The sequence below is a fragment of the Sciurus vulgaris genome, assembly GCF_902686455.1.
Source record: "Sciurus vulgaris genome assembly, chromosome: X".
NCBI lineage: Eukaryota > Metazoa > Chordata > Mammalia > Rodentia > Sciuridae > Sciurus > Sciurus vulgaris.
In genome coordinates, this window is record NC_136471.1 from 21,467,996 (window position 1) to 21,495,966 (window position 27,971).

The 27,971-nt window shown below is 37.0% G+C and overlaps 1 protein-coding gene across 1 annotated transcript; it reads right to left on the reverse strand.

The window, feature by feature from the left end:
* Positions 1-16,844: 16,844 nt before the first annotated feature.
* On the reverse strand, positions 16,845-17,771 carry OR13H1 (olfactory receptor family 13 subfamily H member 1; the record flags this gene model as incomplete). The annotated part of the gene is made up of 1 exon (XM_079122698.1): positions 16,845-17,771. One exon carries the CDS (start codon positions 17,769-17,771, stop codon positions 16,845-16,847), a length of 927 nt encoding a protein of 308 aa, XP_078978824.1.
* Between the last annotated feature and the right edge of the window lie 10,200 nt (positions 17,772-27,971).

Consider the following 27,971-nt stretch of genomic DNA (forward strand, 5'->3'; position numbering starts at 1 on the left):
GCTTTTTATATGGTTTACCTATTCAATCCTCATAGCAACACTATGAAGTAGAGATTATTATATTTTCCTATATGCAGGTCAGTATGAGGTGTCAGTAAAGTAAATTGCCCAAAGTTTCACAGCAAAAAAGTGGTCTTTTCGAATCTAAAAATCTGGACTCATATTCAGGTCTTTCTGCCAATCAAGTCTGCGTATATGTTTCTATGTGCATATCTGCAGGCACATATGGGCATACAGGACCATGACTTAAATATGCTAGTAGAAAACTTTATTTGGGGTTAATATTAAGTGGACCAACAACAAAATAACTGCAGGAGCAAATTAAAATGTACCTGCATGCTCCTTTCCATGTGATGAAATACTAGATTTCAGAGTTCTACTTTTATGACTTGTTAAAACTCAGAAATATTCCAGGGGTAATAAATTGAATTTTCTTGTACAGACGTTGTGGATAAATTCACTAAAAATCCAATGATGTGTTTTCAGCCTTTTTCAAATTTTAAATTTCTTTCTGTAAAAACTTCCAGGAAAAGTTGTGGTTATGGTTCTCGAGTGCATTTTCTTCACTCTGCTGCTGCCAGTCCCCAGCATGAAGCTCTCCTCTCTGTGATGCTGATTTTCGAGGGGTCATTTCAACCTTCTAAAATGTTGCCTTGTGATTTTGGCACATGTTACGAAGAAATGGTGTGCAGAGAGACAGAGTTGCCCATTATCAGCTGCAAGTCGTAAGTGCTGCTTGGCAGAGATAAGAAATTTAAACAAGTTTCCCCGGGTGTAGGGTAGTTCCGAAGTACTGCCTATTTAATATAATTTAAACTTGTTCATTTGGCAATAAAAGGAAGATTTGAAGAAGGCCGCTTTCACAGTAAACGTTTAACATAAAAGCACCTGAGACACAAATCTTTAACTGATTAGTTGTTCTTATAATCTCTTACACTTCCTATTCATCCAGAGTCTTGACTTCATGTCAGGAACCTTTCTGTAGCTTGCTCTCCACTTCTAGATGTAACATATTTCTCTCTAGAGAAAAACCCTGTCTAACGCCTCCCTGAGGTAATCAAAACGAAAGACATTAGTTTCCCTGTCTAATTTTCTCTCACAGCTAAAAAGGTCCCTGCCTCTCCCCAATAAATTTTTCTTTGTCAGCACAAGGCACATCTCATTGCTTGTTCTTCTCAACCTCTTCTTAGTCCCTAATGAAAATGATCAAACTCCAATAAGTATTAGGCTTGCTGTTTTACTCCTTTTTTTTTCTCCTTCTATTTGAGGAATCACGTTTTCACCCTCCTCCCCACGGCCACCTCCACATTTGACTTTATCTGCTAGCTGTGTCTTGTTAGCTAGTTAATAGTACTTTCCCTCCAGTTTCAGGAGTGCTTTAGGTTAAATGAGAAGGATTAGAAAACACCAGAAATTAAATTTATGCGAGAATTTGTTCAATTCATGAATTGGTACTGTCACAACATAATTTGCATGACACCATAGATTCCCTTTCAAAAGAATTTTCCATTGGGGTTCCCATGTTTTTTCATTTCCATTCACATTTACAACAGTCTCCAGTCAACTTGTTGTTGATCAATAAAGTATTAATTCCAGGAGTGTTTGGCAGAGTGAAACAGAAATGATCAAACTGGGGGTCTGCTTGTCAGGACATACCTGGAAGCAGTGGTGGAGTCAATTGAAGTTGATACAAGTGCAGAGGCTTTTTATTGGTCATACATCACTGAGTGTAGCATTTCCTTTTGCCAGAATTAAACTGGTTCATTGTCATTTTGACCTAGCTTCAAAGACCCTGAAATACAAATGACCTGTGAATATGAGAAACACATTCAACATCATTTCTCTGTCTCTCTTTCTCTTTTTTTGTGGCGTTGGGGATCAAACCCAGGGCCTTGCTCATGTTACATCTCCAATCCCATCAACCTCATTTCTAAAAAGATAAATTCAAATTAAGTTAACAATGAGAATATACTTTGTTCAGTGTGTCATGTCATAAATTATTTCTAAATGATACAGTCATTATTGGTATAGATAGAGTCAATGAGCATTTATACAATAGGTATGGATATTAAAGAACCAATCGACAGAACTGTTTTCTTTTTTGGCCCACATGTATTTAGTATCAACCATGAGGTAGACATTGTGATGGAAAGCTAACATTTATTACCTCTATTACTTCATTTAATTTTCAAGACAACCTTGTGAGGTAGGTACTCTTATAATCCCCATTTTACACTGAGAAAATGGAGGCTTAGGGATGGAAATTAGCTAAATTCCACACAATTGTGAGTGGCAGACTCAAATATAGGTCTACCTGATTCTAAAACCTATCCAAGCCTTGTTGAGTATTAGGATTATAGGTGATTTTCCATTTCTTCTCTACTCTATTTTATAATAATGAACATTATAATTTTCATAACCCCAAAATGAAGTACATATTTACTTGTGTTGTAAGGCATTCCCCCTGAGATAAATTTGCTCTTTTTGTGAGGGTAACACCTTTGGAAGTTGGAAAGAGTATTGCACACTGTTAGAGAAAACACCTTCCTACCTTATGACCAGGACATGCAATTTCAGGTTCCATAGTTCCATATGGTCATTAGGTTCAGCTCTCACTTTGTACAAAGTCTTAAAGGGCTCCTTGCTTCAGCAGAGGTCCCTCCATGTGGAATCTTATATGTCAGTTGAGTAATTTTTCTCTTTCTACCCACTAACATCCATCGCTTTAAAGTGTGGGTCATGGCATATCTCATACAAAAAGTTTTGGTGTGAGAATTGTCCACTTTGCAACTTTGCTCTTTATCACTTATAGAGGAGAATATTGGAATATTGGAATATTTCTCATTTAGTAAAATGAGACCAGTCAGGATTAAAATGTACTAATAATTATTTCATCAAAAAACCCTCCCTCAAAATTGTGCCGTGTAATTTAGTACTTAAATAGATGGCATGATAAAAATTTAACATGTTTTTCTTAGTGAAAGGATGTTGTATTTTACCTGCCTGTCAGAAACAGAAAAATGCATTTGAAACTAATTACCCAACTAAAGTATTGTTTAGTATTTGTACCTTGTAATTTTTACAAGTCAAGAGTAAATTGTAAATTAATAGATGAGCAAAAGGAAGTCTAGTAGGCTAGAGGAAGGAGAATGGAGAGGGGTAGGAATATGGAAGGGGTGGATCATGAACTGAAATAGAATTCCATGCATGTATGAATTTGCCAGGATGAATCCAACTACTATGTATAACTATAAAGCTCTAATTAAAAAGAAAAACAAACAAAAGAGAGCAAATTGTTGGTTATGAGCTTCAAGGGATATTCACATCCTTTTAGAACTTTTTCTTCCTATTTTTCTTAGAACATTTTGCACATCCTTATTCCTCAAGGTACTAATAAGAGTTCAACATAGGGGTCACAACACCATAAAATATACAGATAATTTTATCCTCCTGGAGACACCCTTGACTGGAGTTTCAAGTACATATGGATGACTATTCCAAAAAATATGGTGACCACAGTCAGAAGGGATCCACAGATGGAGAAAACCTCATGTCTGGTTTCCATAGAGCAGATTCTCAGGAGGGCAACCATAAGCTAGTATAGGACATGAGGATGAAGTTGAAGGACAGGGCAGTATAATTATGCCTATGACCAGACAGAGAATAAGCCTGACTGAGGTGTGTGAACAGATGTGCTTCAATAGGGCCTGTACCTCATAGGTAAAATGATTGATAATATTATGTCCACAAAAAGCAGGAATTGCAATGATCATTATTATTGCCAAAGGAAGACACTGGCCCAGGTCACCATTGCCACTGTATGCAGACCTGGTTATTCATAATGATGGTAGACAGTACACGGGATTGGAGATTACAACAAATCTGTCAAAAGCCATAACAGCAAGGAGGGGACACTGTCATCCCCAGAGAAGGAGCAATAGTCTTCTGGGCATAACAACTATTATAGGAAACTGTGGGGTAGTCTGTTAAGTCATTGAATAACACCACCACCAACAAGAATTCTGAATTCCTGGAGTAGCAGATAGTCAGAAAGGATAGATCATTCAGCAAAAAATATATAGGGGTATAAAGGTGTCCACCAACTCTAACCACAATGATGCTGAGATTGTTACCCGTCAATGTAATCAGGTAGACCACCATGATGGTGCAATAAAAGATAATCTGGAATTTTGGATGATTAAAGAAATCCACCAGGATGAATTTTGTCACTTTGCTGCCATTATCAATAACCAGCATATCCATTTTGTTCTATTTGCTGAGAAAAAAGAAGAAATTTAATTCATTTTAATTAGGGAAGCATTTTTTGAGTCTGTTGTGTTCTCAGTTCCCATATCAGGTACAATTAGGAAGACATGTGTACAAAACAAGTGCTGCCATTTGGAAGTTTATGTTCTAATTTTGGAGATAAAGCACTCCTATGCAGCACAAGATTAATTTGCAAAGTATCACAATCCATTGTGAGTCCTAATTCCTTCATCCATAAAATGAGTGGGGGTGGACTCCACCTGAAACATGTTTTGAACTCTTCCCTTAAAAAACGCACTATTGTACTGTTCAGATGTAATCAGATCTCTGAGTCACCAAATTGCTAATTGTCCTTTCCTGTTATGGATATTTGTCTTTAGCTGGTTCACATTCACAACATAAAATGTATGCTTAACTCATTCTCATTTTTTCGTTATCCTGCACGTGTAATCAATCACCAAGTGCTATTGGCTCTTCCTTCTACATATATTTCAAACCTATTTATAAATGTTATCTAGTCAGAGTCACCATCATTTCTTATCTGAACTAATATACAAGTTGTCTAATAGGTCTCCCTATTTTCATGCTTTGCCTCTCTATAGTCTATTTTTGACAAAGCAGCCAGAATCACATTATAACTACATCCTTCCTGTGCTTAAAACTCTGACTTCAATAGCTCTTGGACTGAAATCTAACACATATACCATAACATACAAGACTCTAATTGATCAGACGGCAAACTAACCTTGCACTTTGTCCTTTAGGGCTTACCACATTTGAGCCATACAGTCTTTATGAAATATTGTAAGCTTGTCCCCTCTTCAGAGCTTCTTTGCACTTTGTTTTCTCTCTTCTGGAAATAGTCTTCATATTCTTCTTTGCTTGTGGTCATCCTTGATATTTCAGCTTAAAAGGGACTTATTAAGAATAGACTTCTCTAGTCTGTAATACCAGAAACTTGGGAGGCTGAGGCAGGAGGATTGTGAGTTCAAAGCCAGCCTCAGCAACTTAGTGAGACCCTCTCAAAATAAAATATAAAAAGGGCTGGGGATGTGACTCAGTGATTAAGTGTCCCTGGGTTCAATCCCTGGTACCAAAAAAAAAAAAAAAAAAAAAGAGAGAGACCTCTAACATCCCAATTGAAATCAAGTCTATTTGTTACAATCATTCACAGTACCCTGAATTTTGCTTGCATGGCTTTCATCATAATTTATATTTATGTACTTGTGTGACTAATTTCTGCACTCTTGTTAAATTGTAAGCTGTGGAAGAGAGAGGTCCTCACTGTCCTATTCAGGGGTTTATTTTCATCACCTCACACAGGGCCTGGCACAAAATATGGGTTCAATACATGTTTGTTGAATGAATCAACTCCATTTATTTGGGTCTTCTATCTTACCCTCTGTGCAGAAATTACTATGACTGGAACTACATTGAATTGACTGAAGGAAATAAATGTTTGATGGTAAAAAGCCTATGATGAGAAATGGTCACTATGTCATGGTATTCAGTGTTATTAATGCTCTGTATCTCAGAAATGAACACCAATGTCTTGCATTTTTTAGCACTGCAATTGGCTATTTGAATAGAGGGAAGATGATCTGGTGAAGAGAAGAAATGGAGGTTATTCTAGAATCAAAAAATAATATTTCCACCCATCCAAATTTTATTTGCCTTGTCTGGTCCAGTTCTGTTTATAAATGCTATCACAGACCTGCTCATTTTTCTAGTCAAGATCTTTCCCTAGATATCCTGTAATATTCCCATTAAGTTTTAGTCACAAATCAAGATTTGGGGGATTTATAAATATAGTTGTAAACTCATAAAGTCAGGCATTAGGGCTTGCTTCGAGCAGGCTCTAGTTGTGATAGTTTGTCTTAGGAGTTGGGCAGCTGGAAGGATGACCAGGCTAATAGTGTAAGTAATTTCCCTGGATTCTTTACATAGGACAGGCTCCAAATCTCAGAAAGCAGAAGACCTTTATAGACAAGTAATTCAGGAAGTAGAAAAAGACAACAGGCTCCTCAATGATACCTGATGCAGAATAAAGGAATTCTGAGTCTGAACCAGAATCAAGGGCAGATTAATGGCAAAACTATTTAGTTACTATGCAACTTCTAAGGATGCTTCTACTTATTATAGAGCATGATACTACAAAGAGACCCTTCTCTACTTTTAATGAGAATTATAATGCTCCTTTTTTGTTTTGTAGATATTCCTAGGTTTCAAAGCAGAAAACAGAATTAATCTGAAGGGGAATGAGGTTCTTGGAATAGTGTTAGAGGGAGATGGAGGCTGATGTCAGCTGATATGGCCTTTATACATCAATGATTCTACTTTTCTAAGAGTATTACAAGAAAAGGATTTTCAGGCACAGAGTTTATCAGGAGTACTAAAGTATTACCCTTACCATTTTATAGTCTTAAAGATCTCATAAAAAATGCCAGTATAAATATCTGGGAAACAACACATTTTTAGAACATTTTTTTGTTTATATAATTTGAATGAGTCTCACCACACTAACCATATATTTTTTATTGAATAATTCAGTGTTTTAGCACTGTGTAAGCCAGAATCTTCCTAGCCTAACTAGACATATATAGAGATACCCGCACATATATTCACAGTTTTTTGATCCTTTTAGAAATATTTTGGGCACACTTCATGCCTTTTTTTCACACTAGTTTCTCAAAGAAGCCTTTCCTGGTCCAACATACCAGACAAGAGCCTATTTCTCAGGAAGATTCATTTACTTTTCATTATTAAAATTAAGGGACTCTTGAAATATCATCCCTTTCCCCCAAGCTCTTTATAAAGCTCCCATAAGCTCAAAATATACTTTATGTGTATATTTATGGGTAGTGCTGACAGACAGGAATTTATTATCCATACCAGGTAATATGGAGTGGTGGTTAAGAGCGTGGGATTGAGTTTGAATTCTGGATTCATCACTGATCCACTGTGTGACACTGGTAATTTGCTTCAAGTGTTTATATCTATTTGAGTCAGCTTTTTGTTACTGCTACTAAAAGATTTGATAAGAGCAATGGTGTTGGAGGAAAGGTTTATTTTGGCTCATGGTTTCAGAGGTTCAGTTCATGGTTGGTGGGCTCCATAGTTCTGGGTCTGAGATGAAGCAGAACATCATGGTGGAAGGGCATGGCAGAGCAAAGCAGCTCAGGACATGACAACTAGGAAGAAGTGAGAGAGAGAGAGAGCGCAAGAGAGAGCATTCCACTCATCAGGGGCAAGATAGAAATCCCAAAGGCATGCCCTGTAGCCACACCCTACCTGTTTACAGTTACCACCCAGTTAATCCATTCAAGTGGATTAACACACTGATTAGGTTAAGGATTTTAAAACTTAATCATTTCACCTCTGAACATTCTCACACATGAATTTTCAGGAGACAACACATACCCAACCCATAACAACATCTTAGTTTCCTCAGTTGTAAAATTGAGATGATTGATGATTATGGTATCTATCTTATAGAGGTTTAGTACTATAAATTTACTAGCTTCTATTATTTTAAAATGAGACCTCATTTGGAAAGTAGCACTCATGACAACTGGCCACACTGATTGTCTTTTGTTTCGGAAGGTGGAAATAAGAATTCAATAAATAAAGACAGAAATAAGGCAGTATAATCAGATTATACTGTGAGTCCTCCCAAAGTTGAATTTACATTTTACTTATTTCTATAACTCTAGTATGCAGTTCATTTCTCACACTTGGAAGGAAATCACTGAAATTTTTGTATTAAATTGGTTTTATTCACCTGAATAGTAAAACCCCAAAACATGCCAAATCCCTTTTCCCCCAAAACCCCACTAAACTCTGAGTTGTGTTGACATAGTCCCTTATGTATTGTAGTATCATTAATTCACTGCAGTGTTAGATGCTTTCAAGGGGAATGAGTTGCAGTGTATTTTGGGAGATCCATGTCAAGACTGACCATTTCACATATGCATAGGCAAATATGGCTTCTTTATTTATTGTAAAAGTATTTGGTATTTCAAAAGTATTTGGTTCTTTTGATGGATTGTGTTTGCAGTTTTCACTGCATATTTGAAAGCCAGATCCCAAATGGTTCAACGTATGAATGACAGAATATGGTGAGGACAATCTTAAAAAGCTTTCTGGTACCATTTTCTCAGTTTATTAATTTTGGTTAAATCCCACTACTGAGTTGATGCCATATATTCATTGAGAGTGTTATTTCTAAGTCATTAAAATATACACAGCTTTTGCCCACTAAGTCCAAGACTTCATTAATGACAACATCATAAGATTTTTGACTAACATCATCAGTTTAATTTCTACTCTTATCAGGGAGTATAGCTATTCCTACAATAATTACTCAGTATGCCCGATTTCTTGGGAAAGTTCCCAACACAGTGACTGCATGAATGAATGCATAGGGCAGGAGGAGTTGCTGCAATCTATTGGGATTCCATTAAAGCTATGAATTAAGCATTCAGGTAAATGAAATTATATAAAACAGGATTTAGTGGAGGTAGCCTTTTCCTCTTAACTTTTCCCTGCTTTCTTCCACCCCATCTCAGTCATCTTTGATTTGTATAATCTCTGGAAATCTCACTTTTCCTAAAGATTTTCAAGATTGGTTTTCATGTGCCATTCACACTTTTATTATCTAAATATAATTCTGCACCTTCTCCTTCACTACCCTATTAATTTACTTCACCTGAATATGTACCTACAGAAAATTTTTGTTTTATTGATTTCTTGCCTAGTTGTGTTCTGAATACATGACACACTTGTTTATTATTTTTATGAGTAGCCTTATTAACATCTCCAACATAGATATCAAATTTTAGGGGGCAGGAGTAAGGCATCTTTGCAAATAATGTAGCCAGATGCTACTCAAAACTTTTGCAGTGAGATAAAGACAGTTTTGAGAGTAAAATTTAGTAACCTTTAAAGTGATTTGACATTGTTACAATATTTTTGTTGCATTTTATAAACTACTGGTATACAACAGCTTGGAGTTGTTTTTTGAAAACATATTTAACCACAGATAGTCTGAGAAACATTGCTTTACCACTTATTCATTTAATCAATTCTTATTATGCATGCACTCTGCCAGGAATTATGCTAGGGGAAATAGAGATGAATAAAGCAAAGTTCCTGCTCTCAATGAACTTGTGATCTAATTGGGGATAAACACTCCAAAACAACTAATTATAAAATAGTGTGAAAGGTGTTAAATCGAGGATCAAGAAAAATGCTCTGAAGAAAAAAAAAAAAAAAAAGAATGAAATCACCCATCTGGGGTTAAGTGAATTGGAATGAGCTCTGGGGAGGGCTTCACTGAAGAAATTACATTTGAACTGGTTCTTGAAGGATGACTGGAATTTAGCTAAGCATAGCTGGTGGGAAGGGCACAGCAGACAGAGAGAATGGTGTATGTAGTACCACAATTACGTTAAAGGTACAAAGAAAAATGTATGAAGTACAAATGTATGGAGTATGAAGTCTGTGGAGATGGAGTGAGTGACAAGGATGGACTGGTTAGCAGGGGTTGCAATAAGTGTAGCATATCCTATAAGCAGTAGGGAGTCACTAGACATTTCTAACCTGGGAGTGGGATTACAGAGGGGTGAAAGTAACATGATGAGATTTTTCCTTAAAAATTCACTCTGGAGACATTGTTTGAATGGCTAGTTTAGAGGGAGGTAGGACTGGAGTAGAGAAAAATAGTTAGGAGCCTGTTATAGTCACCTACTAAGTGTTAATGGAGCCATGAACTAGGACATGAGTGGATGAATCTAGGAGACATTTCAGATCAAGACTCAATAAAATTCACCAAGTGAATGATTGTCAAGGGTAAGCCAGAAGGAGATGTAGAGTCTAAATCTGAGGATAATGATCATACCATCATGTAGCATTTGTAATGTGCTTTGAACTTTTTAACACCCTGATGTCTATGATCTCATTTGATCTTTCAACTGTTCTGTGAGGTAAGTTAAAGAGTATATTTTCCCCTGTTTTGACAGATGCAGTCCAGAGAGGTTAAGTGATTTGCCCAGAGTTTCATAGCTCACTAATGGCAGAACCCAGAATAAAATCCAGACTCGTTGACGCCTAAGCATGTATTTTTTTCCAACCACTCCATCATGATGTTGCATTGGAAATGGGTTTGACCTGCTGCCCAAACTTCTAGAAAGAGTTACTATGCACATTACTAGTGGAGAAAAAGAGGAAAAGAAGAAGTCATCCAATAAGATGAGTGCCAACTACTTTTGAGTCCATTGAGAATTCAATAATATTAACAGTACTTTTAATAACAATGTTAAAAATTGGTAACATTTATTGAGGACTTACTATGTCACAATAGTAAATAAGTTAACACATATAATCTTGCCAGAATTTTATATAATAGTTCTCAGTATATTACATAAATGAAGTGATACAATCTTGACAACTTTATGAGGTCAGCCCTGTGTTTGTTTTCCTGTTACAGATGAGGAAACTAAGATAGAAATCTGTTCAAGATCATTTAGCTAGTGTCAAGGTAATACTTTGAATCCAGACAATGTGAAAGCAGGATTTTTTTCTTTCTTTGCTCAGCAACAATCTTTTAAAACATTTTTTTGGTACATTGCATTTGTGACACATTGGTATATGCATAAACATAATTTGATCAATTTCATTCCTCAGTACTTCCTCTTTCCTTCCCCATCCCTCCCCCTGGTCCCCTTTCTCTACCTTACTGGCCTCCTTTGTAGTTCCAAGGGATTCCCTCAAACTTTTCACCCTTTTTTCTCTGTGGCTTCCACATATGAGAGAAAACATATGACACTTGACTATTTACATTGGGCTTATTTCATTTAGCATGATCTGCAACAATCTTCTTTCTATGCCTCTTTTCCAAGGATTCCCTAACCCCATTAAGCGCCCATCAGAAATATCATTAATCTAGAAAGATCAGGAGAATACATTCCAATCCCAATTCTGTCACTAAGTATTGACCTTGATAAAATCACAGCCTCTCTAAATATTTTAAGCCCCTGTAAATGGCAGTTAATATTATTTACAATATACTTGTTCTGCTTATATTATTAAGTTGTTTTAAGGATGATACAGGGTAATATATGCTCCAGAATAAGATAAATTATAAGGTGTGTAAAGTACTTTACAAACAAAAGAAATAGGAAGATACAAATTCATGCAGCAATATTGCCCACATGCTTGTCTTTCTCCCCACTTAGACAATGAACTCTTTGAGGGGAGGCAACAAGTAGTGCTTCATTCATCACTGCATCCCTACCAGAGAGCATAAGATCTGCTATATAGTAGGTGATTAATAATTGTATACTGAATGGGTGATATGCGTATGGATTCTTGAATGTACGAGTGAAGGAAAAGCACTGGGATGCAGTATTTAGGAAGTAATTATGTACTTCAATTCTTGGCATATCTTGGGCTCATCTGACCCATGTACCCCAATGACAGCTAACATTTCATGAACTCTAACTATAGCACAGGTATTGTTTTAAGTGCTTTATACTATTGATTCACATTATTCTCATAACAAATCTGTGAAGTCATATTCAACACTATCCCTAACCTTTCAGCTCTTGCCTGTATTGTAAAGTTCAGAAACTACATTTCCCACATTCCATTGGCATTAGAGTTCAATTTTGAATTGACCCATGGGAGGTGCCTGCCCGAAACTTGGCAAGCAGAGAAGTAGATGCCACCATTGCTCTTCCTGACCTCACATCTAAGTGTGTAGACTTAGTCAGAGCGATTGAAGTGACTCCTAAGCATTCCCGTGAAACTCCTGCTTCAGAAACATTGGCAGCAGTTTCCCACCATCTTTAAAACGCTCCCATAGTCCTGTAATGCTTCCAGTTTTTTGAAGTTGATGGCAACAGTCCCTCACAGTACCTCCCACAGGCTTTCCAAAGGATCTGTAGTCCATTTATTCTCTATCAAAATCTCTTTCTTCCTGAAACAAATAGAGCAGTTTTTGTTTATCCAGATTAAACTCTGAGTGCTACAGGTAGATTTTACTATTATCTTCACTTTACAGGTGAAGAGACGAAAGCACAGAGAGTGACTTGAGTGAAGAACTGGCAAAATCAAGGACAGAATTTGACAATTTTTTTCCAGGGCCTGTACTCTAAATACTTATATTCTACTGGCTCTTTTAAACTGAAAGCCCAAATCCTATGAATGGGACACATTTTTTTCTTCATTCTCCTTGAATATTTCAGTATAAAATATCATTTGAATCCTATTTTTCAGTTTGAAAACTTTCTCAATTTTTGATAAAACCATTTGAGTTTCAATCAAATCTTTCTGTTTTACTTTTCAGGGTGAAGAAAGGTAAGTTTCACTACCCAGGACAGAGTGGACACAGTGGAGGGCTTCTTGGGATGCCTGCAATTGATCAAGTGGAGAAGCAATACTCAACCTTAGGGGTTTTCAAAACCTCATCATTGATTTCATTTCACAATACCCCAATAGAGTTCATTTTTACATTTTAAATAAATTAATATCTATGTTGAATTAGATAGCCTTTAGAGTTTAAATGCCTAGAAACAAGATGCTAGCATTGGAAGGGCCAGAGCCATACTAACTAGCTGCTGTGTTTGCCTGCTTTATTTTCAGTCAACGCTAACATTTAAAGTCATGGAGATAGATCTATATATATTGATCTGGAAGAATGTGCATGATATATTGTCAAGTGGAAAAAGCAAGTTGCAGAGTAAATTTATGATATGATTCCAATTTTATAAGAAAAGTAAGGAAACATAAGTAAAATAACACATAGACACAGAGTGTTAGAGAGGTCCTTGGCTAACTAAACACAACCTCATGGTATATTGATGAGCAAATTTGAAGGTCAGAAAGTGATATAAGTAAGGTCACACAGATAGTAGCAGAATCAATTCCACAGCCTCCATTTCCAGACTTCACTATGTCACTTTGTCTGCAAGCTGCACCTGTACCAATAAGTCAATAAAAAGAGAAATAATCTAGTGACTTTGCTCTGATTTTGTCATAGGGGCACCATTAGTGAAAATATTATTCCATCTTAAACTCTAAACCAACCTGTGATGGAAAGAGGAGTATTTATCCCCCCAAAAAGCAGGATCATTAAAACTAATACTATTAACCTTCCTCCTAATTTCTGAATTTCTCTGTATCTGAAGGCTCTCTTTCTTTTTCACTTTAAAATTTTACTGATTTTACCAGTTTGACATTTCACAAAGTTAATTTGAATTATTTATCTCAATAGGACGGGAAATTTTGCAAGTATGAAACTTGTCCTGGCACCTAGCACAGTACTTGGCCAAAAGTAGAAACTTAAAGTTTCCTTAATGAATAAAGATTCGATTCACTTGCCTTTTTCCTAAATGATTTTTTTTTCTTTTTTACTGGTCTCAATGGCTAATAGTACTATATACAGTTGGTTCTCCTCATTCGTGGGTTCCTTGTTTGTGGATTCAACCATCCACAGATTGGAAGTGTTAGGGAAAATGTGACTATACTGAACATGTACAGACTTTCTTTTCTTATCATTGCTCCCTAAACAATACAGTATAACAATTATATACAAATCATTTACACTTTGTTAGGCATTGTGAATCACCTAGAGATGATTTGTAGTATATAGGAGGATATGTGTGGATCATATGCAAATACTACACCATTTTTTATAAGGAGCTTGAGCATCTGCCAATTTTGGTATCCACAAGGGTCCTGGAACCAATCGCCCACAGATACTGAGGAATGACTTTACTTTTAAAAATGTTGCTCTAAATGTATAGTAGTGATTAGTAGAGGCTGGGAAGAGTAAGGGTGAGGGGAGATAGATGGAGGTTGGATAATGGGTACTAAAACAATTAGATAGAAGTAATAAGTTCTAGTGTTCCACAGCACAGTGGAAGGCCTATAGTTCATGATAACCAATTATATCATATTTATAAATAAGTAGAAAAGATGAGCTTGAAGCCTCTAGAGACAAAGTAATGATAAGGATGTGGAAATGGTAATTACCCTGATTTGATCATTATACACTACATACAAGTATCAAACTATCACATGGTACCTCATAAATGACACTATTATTAAGTGATGTTAACACAATTAGTAAGTGCTAATAAAAGATTTAAAGAAATATTTAAGGAGAGGGAAATGTTAACTACACTGAATTGATCATTATATACTATGTACAAGTATCAAACTACCACACTGTACCCCACAGATGTGTATAATTAAGATGATAATCAATAATAAAATGTATAATAGATGAAATTTGAATAAATGTTGCATTTATTTTGAAATTAAGCTATTTAGATAAGTTGTTAATTTATCTTCATTTTTTCATTCAATGACTAAGTACATGGCACATAATACAGTCCCCTGGTATCCCTGATACTCCCTTTGCAGTACCACACAAAGTCAAGTGGACCCCAGAAGTTGGGATGAGATGAGTGCATTGAATATCTGCTTGCTCAGTAGTGCCTTGCTTCACATCTAGTTGTTTTGGATCACAGTTTTTCTACCTGTTTGTCTCTGGTTCTCCATCAGGCTGCTTGGAAGTTGACTTCATCAGGTTTGGAGGAATTGACTGAAATAAGGTGAGACCAAGAGACAAGATATCCAAATCTTAGCCCTAGATCTACTTCCCAATAGTTTCATGATCTCAGTAATGTCATTTACTGCCAAACCATTTTCTTTTAGTTTTAGAACTCCCTTTTCAAATGAAATTGTTCACAGAAAAGTTCATCCCCATGAACAGTTTCCAAGGCACCACAGCTGAATCCATAGAACTACAAAAATTAAAGTTTGAAAACCACTGAATTATGTCCATGTAGAGGAATGTATTTGTGAAAAAGATGTGGTGAATTTGTACAATGGAATATTATTCAGAAATAAAAAGGAATATATTTCTGCTTCTTGCAATGACATGAATGAATCTCAACAGCAGATTGAATGAGAGAAGCCACACACAAAAGAGTACATGTTGTATGGTTCCATTTATTGGTGATTTTAGAAAATGAAAACTAACATATAGCCAAACAAATCAGATCAGTGGTTGTTAGGAGTTGGGAATGAAGGAAAGGATGGACTACAAAAGGGCACAAGAAACTTTTGGAGGTTATGGAATTGTTTGATAACTTGATTGAAATGGTTATTGTACAGGCATCTGTCAAACCTCATACAATTGCACACTATAATTTCATAAATTTTATTATATATAAATTATATCATAATAAAGTTGATTAAAATTTCTGAATAAATCATCTCTAGGGTCTCTTATAGTTCAGATAGAGTAATTGGGACCTGAAGCCAACCAGACCTGGATTTAAGCACTAACTCTTATAATTTGTTGGCTCTGTGGTCATGGGCAAATTGCATAACCTCTATAGACCTCTGTTTCCTCATTTCTAATATGTGTTGAAAATAGCCCTACTTCATTGAGGTGTTGTGAGAATTCTATGTGATAATGGACATAGAAAGCTTGGCTCAGTGCCTGGCACGTAGTAAGTGTTCAATAACTGTTAGCTGCATTTCTAATTCTACAATTCAAAATAATTTCATAGGCCCAGTTGAAAAAGTTCCAAGGTGGCACTTACGTGATCTGAATTCTAATTTTGATTCCACTACCAATTGTGTATGACTTTAGACAAGTTTGAACACCTTTTCTGGCCTCTATTTCCTCATTGTTAAGATAAAGGAGAGGGCTGGGGAGATAGCTCAGTCGGTAGAGTGCTTGCCTTGCAAGCATAAGGCCCTGGGTTTGATCCCCAGCACCGCAAAAAAAAAAAAAAAAAAAAAAAAAAGATAAAGGAGAATTATGCTATTTTTCTTATTCATATGTAGAGATATTAGGAATATAAAATCAACTAGTAGATTAGAAAGAAGTTTGGGAAAACAAAAAGAAAAAATAAAACACTATACACAATGTAGGAAATAGCTATGATAGAATTTTCTCATGATGTTGAGTTAAGTGGAGCAAGGAGATTGTGCTTACACAACAGGAGTTGTCCTCAATATAGTTTTAAAGTTTATGACATTTGCCTTCTGACCTATGCTATTTTTTGTCCCATTTTCCAGTTTCAGTTATGCTTTGCTTGCTGCCAATAGTCATAAGAGATTCTTTTACCAGTTAGGTTCTTTCTGTCAGTAAGAAAATGATTCTGATTAGCTCATTTACCTGAAGGCGAGTAACCTAATACACTATCGGAGTTATATGTAAAGGGAGAGCAAAAGTAATGCCTCTAATGGGAATTCAAACCTCAATAGGCAGGGGACTGGGGTTGTGGTAGAGTGCTTGCCTAGCACATGTGAGGCACTGGGTTTGATCCTCAGCACCACATATAAATAAATAAATCAAGTTATTATGTCCGTCTACAACTAAAAATATTTTTAAAAATCTCAGTAGGGATATATTTGGGGGTAGGAGCACTTGATGAAGCTTTTCACATGTCAATCATCTGCACTTCCAAGGTTAAAGTCAGATTCCTTTAAACAATTTTCCCCATCAGTGAATACATAACTGAGTGTTATTTTAAAAGTATAGAAGCAAAGCAACCTTATGCCATTTTTGCCATAACTTTCCTCATTGCCCCCTTAACATCCTTGTTCCTCAGGCTATATATCAGGGGATTCAGCATGGGTGTCAAAGCCCCGTAAAACACTGAGATAAACTTGTCCTGGTCAGGAGAGGACTTTGACTGAGGTTTTATGTACATGGAGATGGTTGTGCCATAGAAGACTGTCACCACAGTCAGGTGAGAACCACAAGTGGAAAAGGCCTTGAACCTTCCCTGGGTTGAGTGAATCCTCAGGACAGTGGCAGCAATTCGGACATAGGAGAGGAGGACAAATGCAAAGGGTAGAAGCAGAGTGAAGATACCAGTGATGAGGATCATAAACTCATTTAAGCTGGTATCAGAACAGGCCAGTTTAATGAGGGAGAGAATCTCACAGACAAAATGGTTGATGACATTAGCCCCACAGAAGCGAAGCCTCAGGGATAAGACGAGCACAGCAGTGAGTACGAGTGATGCCCCCCATGAGGTCGCAGCCAGCCAAACACACACTGGGCCTTTCATGACCATGGAATAGCGTAGGGGATTACAGATAGCAACCACACGGTCATAGGCCATGACAGCCAGTAGGAGACATTCTGCTGTGGCTAAGGCTAAGGAGACACTCATTTGGGTCAAACATTGTGAGTAAGAGAGGTAGGGATGGAAAGAGAAACAATGCACTAAGGCCTGAGGCATGGAGGCTGTTCCATAGCAAAGGTCTAAGAAAGACAGGTTACTAAGGAAGAAATACATTGGAGTGTGGAGGTGAGGATCAAAGTGAATTAGAAAGATGATAAGTCCATTCCCCAACAATGTGCAGAGGTAAGTTATCAGCAGCATTGTGAAAAATGTGTCTCTCCACTCAGGATAGTTAGAGATGCCAATGAGAAGAAACCCAAATGCTGCTGTGGCGTTGTCCATGGCCATCCGTCCCTTTTGCTACTGTTCATTGAATGGGTGCCAATGGAGCTGCTTAGTTTCACCTGAAAGAAGGAGAATAAAGATGGAAGGTATGAGAAAGGCGGAAAGAAGTATGGTGTGCAAGATCATTATCTTTACCCTATTCAGAAGAGACAGAACATAAATGGGATATCTATAATGTGAACAGAGGCAAAACTAAAAATTCCCTCCTTGACTCCAAGGAAGTGGAAAGTTCCTCACCCTTTGAAAGTAGTTATATGACAATTTCCTCTGTTGGGTGCCTTCTTGGATAATTGTTTTCCCAAAAAGAGAAGAAAGGGAGGCCATCTTCCTGGCTTTCTGACTCGTTCTCCATTTTCCAAGACAAATTAGTGCATAGACACAATTGCACCTCAGTCAGCTAGAGTTACTGATCTCAATTAAAAAGAGAACTTCTGAGGATAATGTCTTAGCTAAAATTCTGTCTATTCTTATGAATGTGTCTCACTCCTGATTATGCATGTCTCCATTTCCCATAGTGCCATGATCTACCATGATGCCTGACATAGAGTATTTCTTTGACCTGGACCAACATTATATAAAAGGAGAAGTTCCTGGATTCCTTGAGGTTTGCGAGAACCTCAGTTGAAGTTACATTTCTAGGTACTCCTATGTGTTCTATGCTGTGGTTGCTGAGCCCTAAGGAGTGTGAAAATCTAATGTGATGTTTCCAAAAGGATGGGTATGTAGTGAGAGGAAGGCTTGAGTGAGTAGCCTATCTGAAAAGACTTTCTCTCCCCACTGTCATCATTGTCTTTTCCCCATCTGACTTTATTTTTCTTATAGCACTTCCCAATATCTGAAATTACATTAGCAATTTGATTATTATTTGTCTCCCACTCAAATGTAAATCAATTGAGGACAGGGACCTTGTTAACTTCCTTTGCTGATATATCCCTGGCACCTAGAATGGTACTTAGGGATCAAATAGATATTAAATTAGGGAACAGTACACAGGGATCAAATAGATATTAAATTAACATATAAGTTCCTAAGCATTTTTTACTATTATCCAAAATCTAATGACTCCTCTTGCCACTTGCACTGCCATCCTTTTTTCTAAGGTATTGCCATTACTCACCTGGATATTGTCAGTAACTTCTTTATTGGTTTCCCTGTTCTGGTTTTGTCCCCATTCAGTTCAAAATGAATTAGTAAAATTGTAAATCTAATCAGGTCTCTCCTTCATTAAAATATTCTTTTTCTATTGGGGTATGACTTATATACAAAAGTATATATATTTAATGTGTACATCTTCATGAGTTTGAAGATAGGTAAGTATACACCCATAAAAGAGCCAACATAAATAATGCCATAAGTCTGGAGGTATAGTTCAGTGGTAGAGCTATTGCCTAGCATTCATGAGGTGCCCTTATTCCATCTCCAAAACCAGAGAGAGAGAGAGAGAAGAAAAAGCTGTAAGTACAGCCATCACCTCTAAAAGATTCCCCCTCTCCTCTTATAAGAACATTTATCAGATTTATTTACTAACAAAACTTTTAAGTTCAAATATCATATTATTAACTACAACTTCCCATTTCAGTCTCATTAAACACGTCTCCTTACTATGACCCATTTAGCCCTACATGGTTTGCCTCTCCACCACCTCTTTACCCCAATTCATAGTATCCTTTCCTTGATCAACTTTGCTCAAGTCACACTGGCCACCTCAGTATTCCCCACTCAAACCACTATTTCTCAGAACTTTTGATCTTGCTGCTCCACAGTTATGAAAGAACTGTTCTTCCATATTTATGAAACCCAACATCTTTACATGGCTTACCTTTTAACTCTTTATTCAGGAGGCATCTTTTCAGTGAGTTCTTCCTGGGTTACTCTGTCTAGAAGTTCATCTCTATTGCCTGACATTTTATATCCCTCATTTCTGCATTATTTTCTTCATAGAATTACCTTTAGCATGCTGTACATCTTATCTATTAAGTATTTGTATTGATTTTCTCTCTCACCTAGAATGTATGCTCAATGAGCTCAGAGAATGTGCTTCTATTTTGTTCATTGCCGTATGCCCCAAACCTGGAATAGTGCCTGGTACAAAATAGGTGACCAGTAATTATTTGCCAAATAAGTATGTGAATGTGGTCTTTTAACAGTTCCATATTGAAAGGCAACCTCTCTTTCTTTTTCCTTTGACATTGTGATTTATATGCCAAGAACCCCTGAATAAATATATGTATGTATGTATATGTGTGTATATATATATACACACTCTGCATACACACACACACACACACACACACACACACACATATTCCTTCATAAGACTAATTATCTTTTCTCTTTCTAACCCCCTCCTTGAAGCCTCTGATACTGAGTTCTTCCCCTGACTTTGCCTAAATTTTCATTTGCAATCTGGCTCAACCCCATGATTTCTGAGAGTCCTTCTAACTCAATGTAGTATTCTCTCATTTCTCTCAGGTGAAATGGGAAAAAACACTTCTCAGAGTAAAGGGAATGCATTACATTTTCCTCCTTTGTTGGAGAGGCATATGGGAAGAGAAGGGGTTTGCTAAGGAATGGAACTTCTCTAACCACCTCTGAGGTAGTATGCTCACTTGTCTTTATAAGTCTTTAGGAATAGTAGCAGGGCACATGGCATAGGCAAAAGAGAACAAGAAAAAAGTCTTTAGGAAAGATCTCATAAATCCCACTAATCTTGTCCCTATGTCTCATTCTCTATCTTGCTCAGCTTCTCAGAGAGGCTGAATACACAAGATTAGATCCATGAAATGAAAGTGTTTGCTGACTGTGAAGAAGCAAACAAATACAAGAAATGGAGGAGGTGGTGACTTGCCCTCACAGGAGTGTTCTTAGAGCTTAAGAACCTTAATGTTGCTTTTTTTCCTCATTTATCAGAGAACCCTGAGAAAGAGGTATTGCCTTGTACGGCTAGTATCTTTCCAAGTAAAGACTGAGAAAATCATCTTTACAAAACAAAAATGCAGAAAGATAAGAATCAAATGGCTACATGAACCAATGCTCTGCTGATTGTTATATTTTAAGCTGGTACAGTAATATCTTAACATTTTTTGAATAATTAACAGTATGTTTAGCTCCAAATTATATGCACATGGGACTATTCACAGTGGAATATCTAAAAAGTGATTGGCAAGGTTGCAGCTGGGAGCATGAACTGGTGTTTCCATAGAAGTGGACAGCAGATTATTATGCTATGTTGCTCTTGGAACTCCATGAAATGATTCTGATGTTAAATATTAAATATTGATAAATAGATGTTTTCCCTCCTCTTGTGTATCTACCATTTCCAATAAACCACAGTGTGCATTTTGTTTCTCCAATATTGAAGGAGGTCTTATAGTCTATTGCTCAGTCTTTCATGAACCCAGTAGAAAGAATTGATGAGCCATTTGACTAAATTTTGGTGATCAGTCTTTGGCTGTGAGACAGACTTGTTTTTAAGTGGTGTTAAGATTACTGGCAGAGGTTGGGATTGAACCCACGACCTTGCCCCCATTAATACAATGTTTGCACCCTTGTAACTAAAATTGGTGACAATTTTTCTCTCATGCTTAAAGGCTACTCAGTATCTAAATTGAGGAACATATTTTTCATTAAGTCTGGACCTGCCTTTCCAAAGACAGTGCTGAGAGTCACATCCCAGAATGATCATTAAAAGATTCCTGGAAACTGGGTGCAGCATGTTTCCTGTCTTAGTCCTGTTACCTGCAATTATTTATACAGGTTAATTTCCTTTAACTAATGGCTGCCATTTGCCTCCACAGAGATTGCCTTTGCCAGATAGATGGTTAGAGACCCCACAAAAAGGAGAAAGGGAAAACAACAAAAGAAACTAGAGCCTTGTGCTGTTACTCACTCACCATTGAAAGTTTCTCTCAAGTGCTAGTAGACAAAACAGAATAGAATTGCCCAGAAGAACAATTCTTCAAGACTTGCCAGGTTTGGAACTCTCACGATCTCTCTGCAAACTGTCCTGGCAAGATTTCAAAAGCCTTCCCAGATCTTCAAACTCCCAAATGCCTGGAAATCTCTGAAGAAAGAAAATTCTTTTAGATTAGGTCAAATCTCTATCAACAAACTCTTTGATCTCCTGCCCTTGGTAATGGTGTCTAATTAAATTATTTACGTTCTTGGGTTAACATTTCTTTCAATGACATTTGACCCACATACAGTCTCATTCAATCTCTCCTAGAAAAGTTATAACATGTGGAGAGGATGGAGGTCACTTGAATGCTCTGCATTAAGACCTTCAGGTTATTTCAATTTGCAACCTGCTTGTTAAGATATCTTTTACCTCTTGGCAATGTTTATCTATCATTTTGTCTTGGTGACCTGGAACCCAACTAAACCCAATTTTTATTTTCTTTAAAAAACATGGAGATAATAACCAAATATTTTGGACCCAGGGCTTTAAGCCAAATTAGATGACTTCCAGGAGAAGTGCAGGGCTCTGTACATACTCTGCCCAGTTTCCTACTTTTTCTCCCCTACCTTTTTTCAGTGCTGTAGAGTGAAAATACACAATTTGATATCCTAAGATCCTGCATATCCCATGGTCAGCAAAAAGATCTAATGTCCGTTTATCTAACCGCCAACAGTGGGAAGTGGTCAGAAGCATTTGAAAAACATGACACAGAAACAGAAACCAAAAATGTCTTTTGGTTATTGTTCATTATCCAGAAAATATAACTGACCAGAACCTGCCCTTCCTCGAGCAGCTTGGTTTACAGAAACTGCGCCATATCTCCTCTTTTCTCCATTGATTCCCAAATCCACTGATCTATATGTTTATCTAGAGTCTGTCACCAAGCCTCTATCTCTGGGAGCATGTTTTGCTCAGCTCTAAATCTATAAATCTTACATCCTTAGCCTACACATAATGTCTGGGGTCCAATTCTCTTCCAGATTCAATTCCAAATGTAGGGAGTAAGTTGATGAGCTGCACAGCAACTTAAATAAGTCGAAGTTCCAAAGTGCTACCAGATCATTTATCTCATGAGTAGAGTTCAAAGTTTCTGATCTTTACCAGAAAGAAATAATTAACTTCGAAGAGCTTCAGGGACCTCATTCCAAACAGGCAATTAAAATTTGCCAAATCAGAACTGTTTGAAAAAAAAAAAAAACACAAAGTATCACTTAGTGTAGGGAAAACAAATATAGAGAAAAGAGACCTTTGAGTCCATGGGACTTTCATATACCACTGCTAGGTTTGCCAGAGAACTGAGAAATAATTCTTTTTTATTTTGGTCCATAGTTTCTTCACATTCTTTCTGTATGAAATTGGTGTCATGACAGAGCCTGCAGCTGGTCGAGAAATGTCTATCGGGGGACAGCTGGGATAGAGAGTGCACAACAGAGAGTGCATGTGTTATTGATCTCCACGTTGAAATAGCCCTTATGTTTGCCTTTCTGGTCCCACTTTCTCTACCCCAGCCCTGCTCAAACTACCTCCATGGACTCTTTTTTCAACTATATCAAGTCTATATTTCCTCATCTGACATGCCAGATCAACTATAGCAACGCCTCATCTGTTAGTTAACATTTGTTCATCCATTCACACATGAATACATTTATTCAACAAATATTTTAGGAGCACCCATGATATGTCAGGCAATGTGTTTGACACTGAAGATACAACAGCACAAAAAAATATTCCAGATATGCTTTCTACTTTCAGGAAGCTTACTGTCTGGTGCAGAAAGCTGGTATTAACCAACAAAGATCATAAATATGCACCTGTGGTAAGCACTATGCAGGTGAACTACACAGGGATGCAGGATGTGTTATTGATTCCCACATTCACCTCTGTCTCCCATGGCTCCTCAACGTGATCTCTCCATTAAAGTCCTATGTGGCTTCATGAATACCCTCGTTCTCACTCCCAGTTCTTCTACAGAAATACTTCTGATGTTCTACTAATTTGGAAAGCCAAACTCTACCCAATGAAATTTCAAGGTTCAGCCTAGTTTGCAGTCTGTTTCATGTTTCTATGTTATCTGATCTTGACTTATATCATAGGTAACCTGAGGGCAGATCATTGTTCTTTTACTTCTTTAACATTTAGTGATAGTGGCAGATTATATGATATAAGGTAGTGGGAGGCAGTTGGGAGAATGATTAAGGGGCCTTACTAGTTCTGTAAACTTTCTCAAGTAATCTGAAGAATCTGGACCTAATTTTTCTTGATTATAAAATGAGTAATTACATGTAAAATGCTTAAAACAGTGATGGCATGGCAAATCTCAATAAATATTAGTATGTTAGTTATTTTTACTTTCCCAAACACCTTCACATAAATTTGTACCCACATTTTATAGATGAGAAAATTGGAGGCCTAAAGCAATCAAGTTAATTTGTCAAAGGTCACACAATTAATTAGACACAGAGACTTCTTTCTTCAAGACCAGTGTCTTTTTTTTGGGGGGGGGGGGCGTTCTGGGGATCAAACCCAGGGCCTTGTGCTTGCAAAGCAAGCACTCTACCGACTGAGCTATCTCCCCAGCCCCAAAACCACTGTCTTTTGAGAAATTATCCATATGATCTTTTGCTTGATGCTTGCCGTGAGAACTATGGTTCAGATCTTGTGCTCAGTAAGATTTTGTCTAGGTCTAACTCAAAGTGATATGAAATGGGTATCTATCTTTAGATGAAGTTTGGTTCTGATCAAAATACATTAGTATTTAGGATATTGGATCAGTTCCTCTGAGGATAATTTACCTTTAGTTAGCATCATGGCCACTGAATTCATCCCTATTATGTCAGTTTTTCAAATTGGCCAGAAGGGAGGACCTAACACAAGCTGTCTGACTTTGGGACAAGTCACTGCAATTTTCAGAGCCTCTTTCTTTGGTTCTATAAACCATTTCTGAGGCCCATTCTAGTTATTCTTGAGGCATTCTTGAAGCTAGATAAATTGTTTCTAGCATTTCTTTTGTATGTAGGTCATAAGAAATCATTCTTATATATGGATAACAACTAAAGAAATTATCTTAGACCTAGCCAAAAAAAAAAAAAAGTGCCAGGGCACATCTGGGTTAAGGTGAAAAGAGAAATACTAATAAGTTCTATATAACCTAGTGCAAGGATGCTCCTTAATAGTAAAATGAAAGTCTTAGGACACTGAATAGCTGGAGTTGCAGTCAAAGGAAAAGAGCCAGGACTTGGGGACTGAGCTTGTGGAAATACATTTCACTTCCTTTTTGTGGGGTTGGGTACTAGGGATTGAACATAGTGGTACTCGACCACTGAGTCACATCCCCAGCCTTCCTTTGTATTTTATTTAGAGACAGGGTCTCACCGAGTTACTTAGTGTCTCACTGTTGTTGAGGCTGACTTTGAACTCATGATCCTCCTGCCTCAACCTCTCTAATCACTGGGATTACAGGCTTGTACCACAGCGCCTGTCTTACATTTCACTTCTATAGAAAGTTTGTAACTAGTGGAAGACCCCATTTAGTAAGTTTTGTTTCTAGAGCACTTCTAAAAACTTCTTAGATTACAAGCAAAAAGAGAGCACATAGTTCATTTCACAGGTTTACATATGGCCTAAGTAATTCTTTTTCATCCCTTATCTTTGCATATGGGTATGGAGTTATGAGTAAATTCATAATACTAATGTAGCAAGTAACAATTCTGCCATCTTCCTTTCCATTGTATTATGAGGTAGGCCTGGACCATGGATTAAGAGCAACAGATTAGCCGAAAAAAAACAGTGATGGGGTATTGGAGAGAACTGACCAAACATTTCATAATAGCCTTTAAGAAGATTGCTTAGGAAATTTGTCTCAACATTGAAAAATGTGTTCCCATCTTAAGTTGGAAAATTGTTCTTTCTCTCTGTGTTGCTTTGAGTTGGTCCCAGGCAAGCAGAACACTTCTAATAGCTTTGTATCTCAGAGATTCCTCCAGGCTCTAGGGGCATGATTAGCCTCAGTGTACTGCTCAAAGTTGAGCAAGAGCAATTAAAAACTATTTCTTGCAAACCCTCAAAGATGCCACACTGGGCATTGTTAAGAAGTTGGCCGACTTGGCAGTTAACTTCACCTGAAACTTCTGGCCCCATAATGACATAATAATTGTAAACAGTGGGAAATATGTAGACTACTTCCTCAAGATGAGAGTGGAAAAACTTTGAAAGCTTGTAAACAGTGAAAAAAAAAAGGTTTTAAGCAAACAAGAGACAAGTCATGGGAATTACTTTCAAAAACTTTTTGAGTTTCACACAAGAGAGTTGTAAGAAATGTGCTCACCTATTTTAAATGACAGTATTTTAGAATATGAGATTATCCCAGATGACCTCAACTAAAAATGCAAAAGGCCTACAGGGACATCTGGGTTCTAGTCTTGGCTCTATCACAAACTTGCCTATGATTATAGTTAAGACCATCAATCAACTTCTTCCTATTTATGACATAGTGAACAGTAATCTCTATCTTAAATATTGCCCACAAGTGATGTAAGGACCAAATTATATATTGTAAAAGACACTTGAAGATATAAACAAATTTACCAGCTCATGGGATTACGTTAAACCCACAGTCTGAATGGAACCACAGCAAATCTAGAGAACTCATGATTAGATCTAAATTTTAGGCTGCACATATTGTGCTTTATTTGATTATTTGGGAGAATAAAAATCCATAGATGTATACATTAGCTCACTTAATTTCACATCAGAACTATGAAATAGATAATAGCACCTTCATATGATTAGATTGGGAAACAATCTTGAGAAATGAAATAACTTAGAAAGTGAAAAACAACGTGCCTAGAACATAATAAACACAATGGATAGCAATTAGTATTATGGACATTACTTGTCATGTAGTTTTTTGATGTATTCAGGTGAGGGACATTACAGCCTCCTGAGGGGGAACATGATTTGATAAAAACCTATAAACTCAGCACAGCTTGTAGAAAGGTTGAGACAGTGAACACTATGCAGAGCTTAGGTTTCCAGAAAATTTAAATTACTTGATCTATTCATTCATTTGTGTACTAACTCGGTAAATAAGTATATGTTGACCATATACTGTCAAAATATGTCAAAAAACACCCTACGGTCATATAAATTTTAAAACAACAAATAAAAAAGAATTAAAATAACTAAGAAATAACTGTCTAGGTTCCTAACGTCAATGTTATTATGATTTATTCAGAAGATACAAACGTGTAAAAGAGCTCATGGAAAAAAGTGTTAAAGTACTTTGATAGGAATACCAGTGTTATGATTTGAATATGAGGTCTCTCCCTTTTGCTCATGTGAGATGATGCAGGAATATTCAGAGATGAAATGATTAGATTATGAGAGTTATAACCTCATCAGAGGATTAATCCATTTGATGGATTAATAATTTGAAAGTACTACTGGGTGGGTAACTATAAGCAGGTAGGATGTGGCTGGAGGAAGTAGGTCATGGGGGCAAGAGGAGGTCTACCCTTGGGGATTATACTTTGTCCCTGGCTCATCGTATGTGCTCTCTCTCTGCCTCCTGGCTGCCATGAGCTGAGAAGCTTTCCTCTGCCATGTGCTTCTGCCATGATGTTCTTCCTCAACTCAGTTCCAGAGCAATGGAGTTGACTGATCACAGACTGAACCTATGCAAACTTGAAAAAGAGAAACCTTTCCTCCTCTAAGGTTTTCTTGTGGGTTACAGAAACATAAAACTTACTAATATACCAACCATAATCAGAGACAGAGGAGTGGCTGATCAATTCTACTGGGGATGACAGGTGTCAAGCAAGGGTAGCACAGGAGGCAATGGTTAAGCTGAGTCTTTAAGATAAGTGGGTGCTTGTCAGAAAGCATGTTAGAAAGAAAAATATAGAGAAGTAGAAGTATGTACTAAGATATATGAAATTACCTTCCTACTTTGGGAAACCATAAGCAGCTCAGCACTGCTTGAGCCCATCAGGTAGAGAGAGTGGGCTAAATAATTAGGTCACAGATTTAGGCATAGGTTAGGTGATGAAAAGCCTTGCTCACTATACTAAGGAATTGGACTTTGTTGTAAAAGTAGTGAAGAGCCACTAAAGAATTTAAAGATGGAGAGTAATAAAGTTAATTTTGTTTTGAGAATGATCGTTCTGGCAGTATTGTGTAAGGTGTGGGGGGAACAAGTTGGGAGACAGTGAGACTCATTAGAAGACTGCCAAAGTAGTCCAGATGAC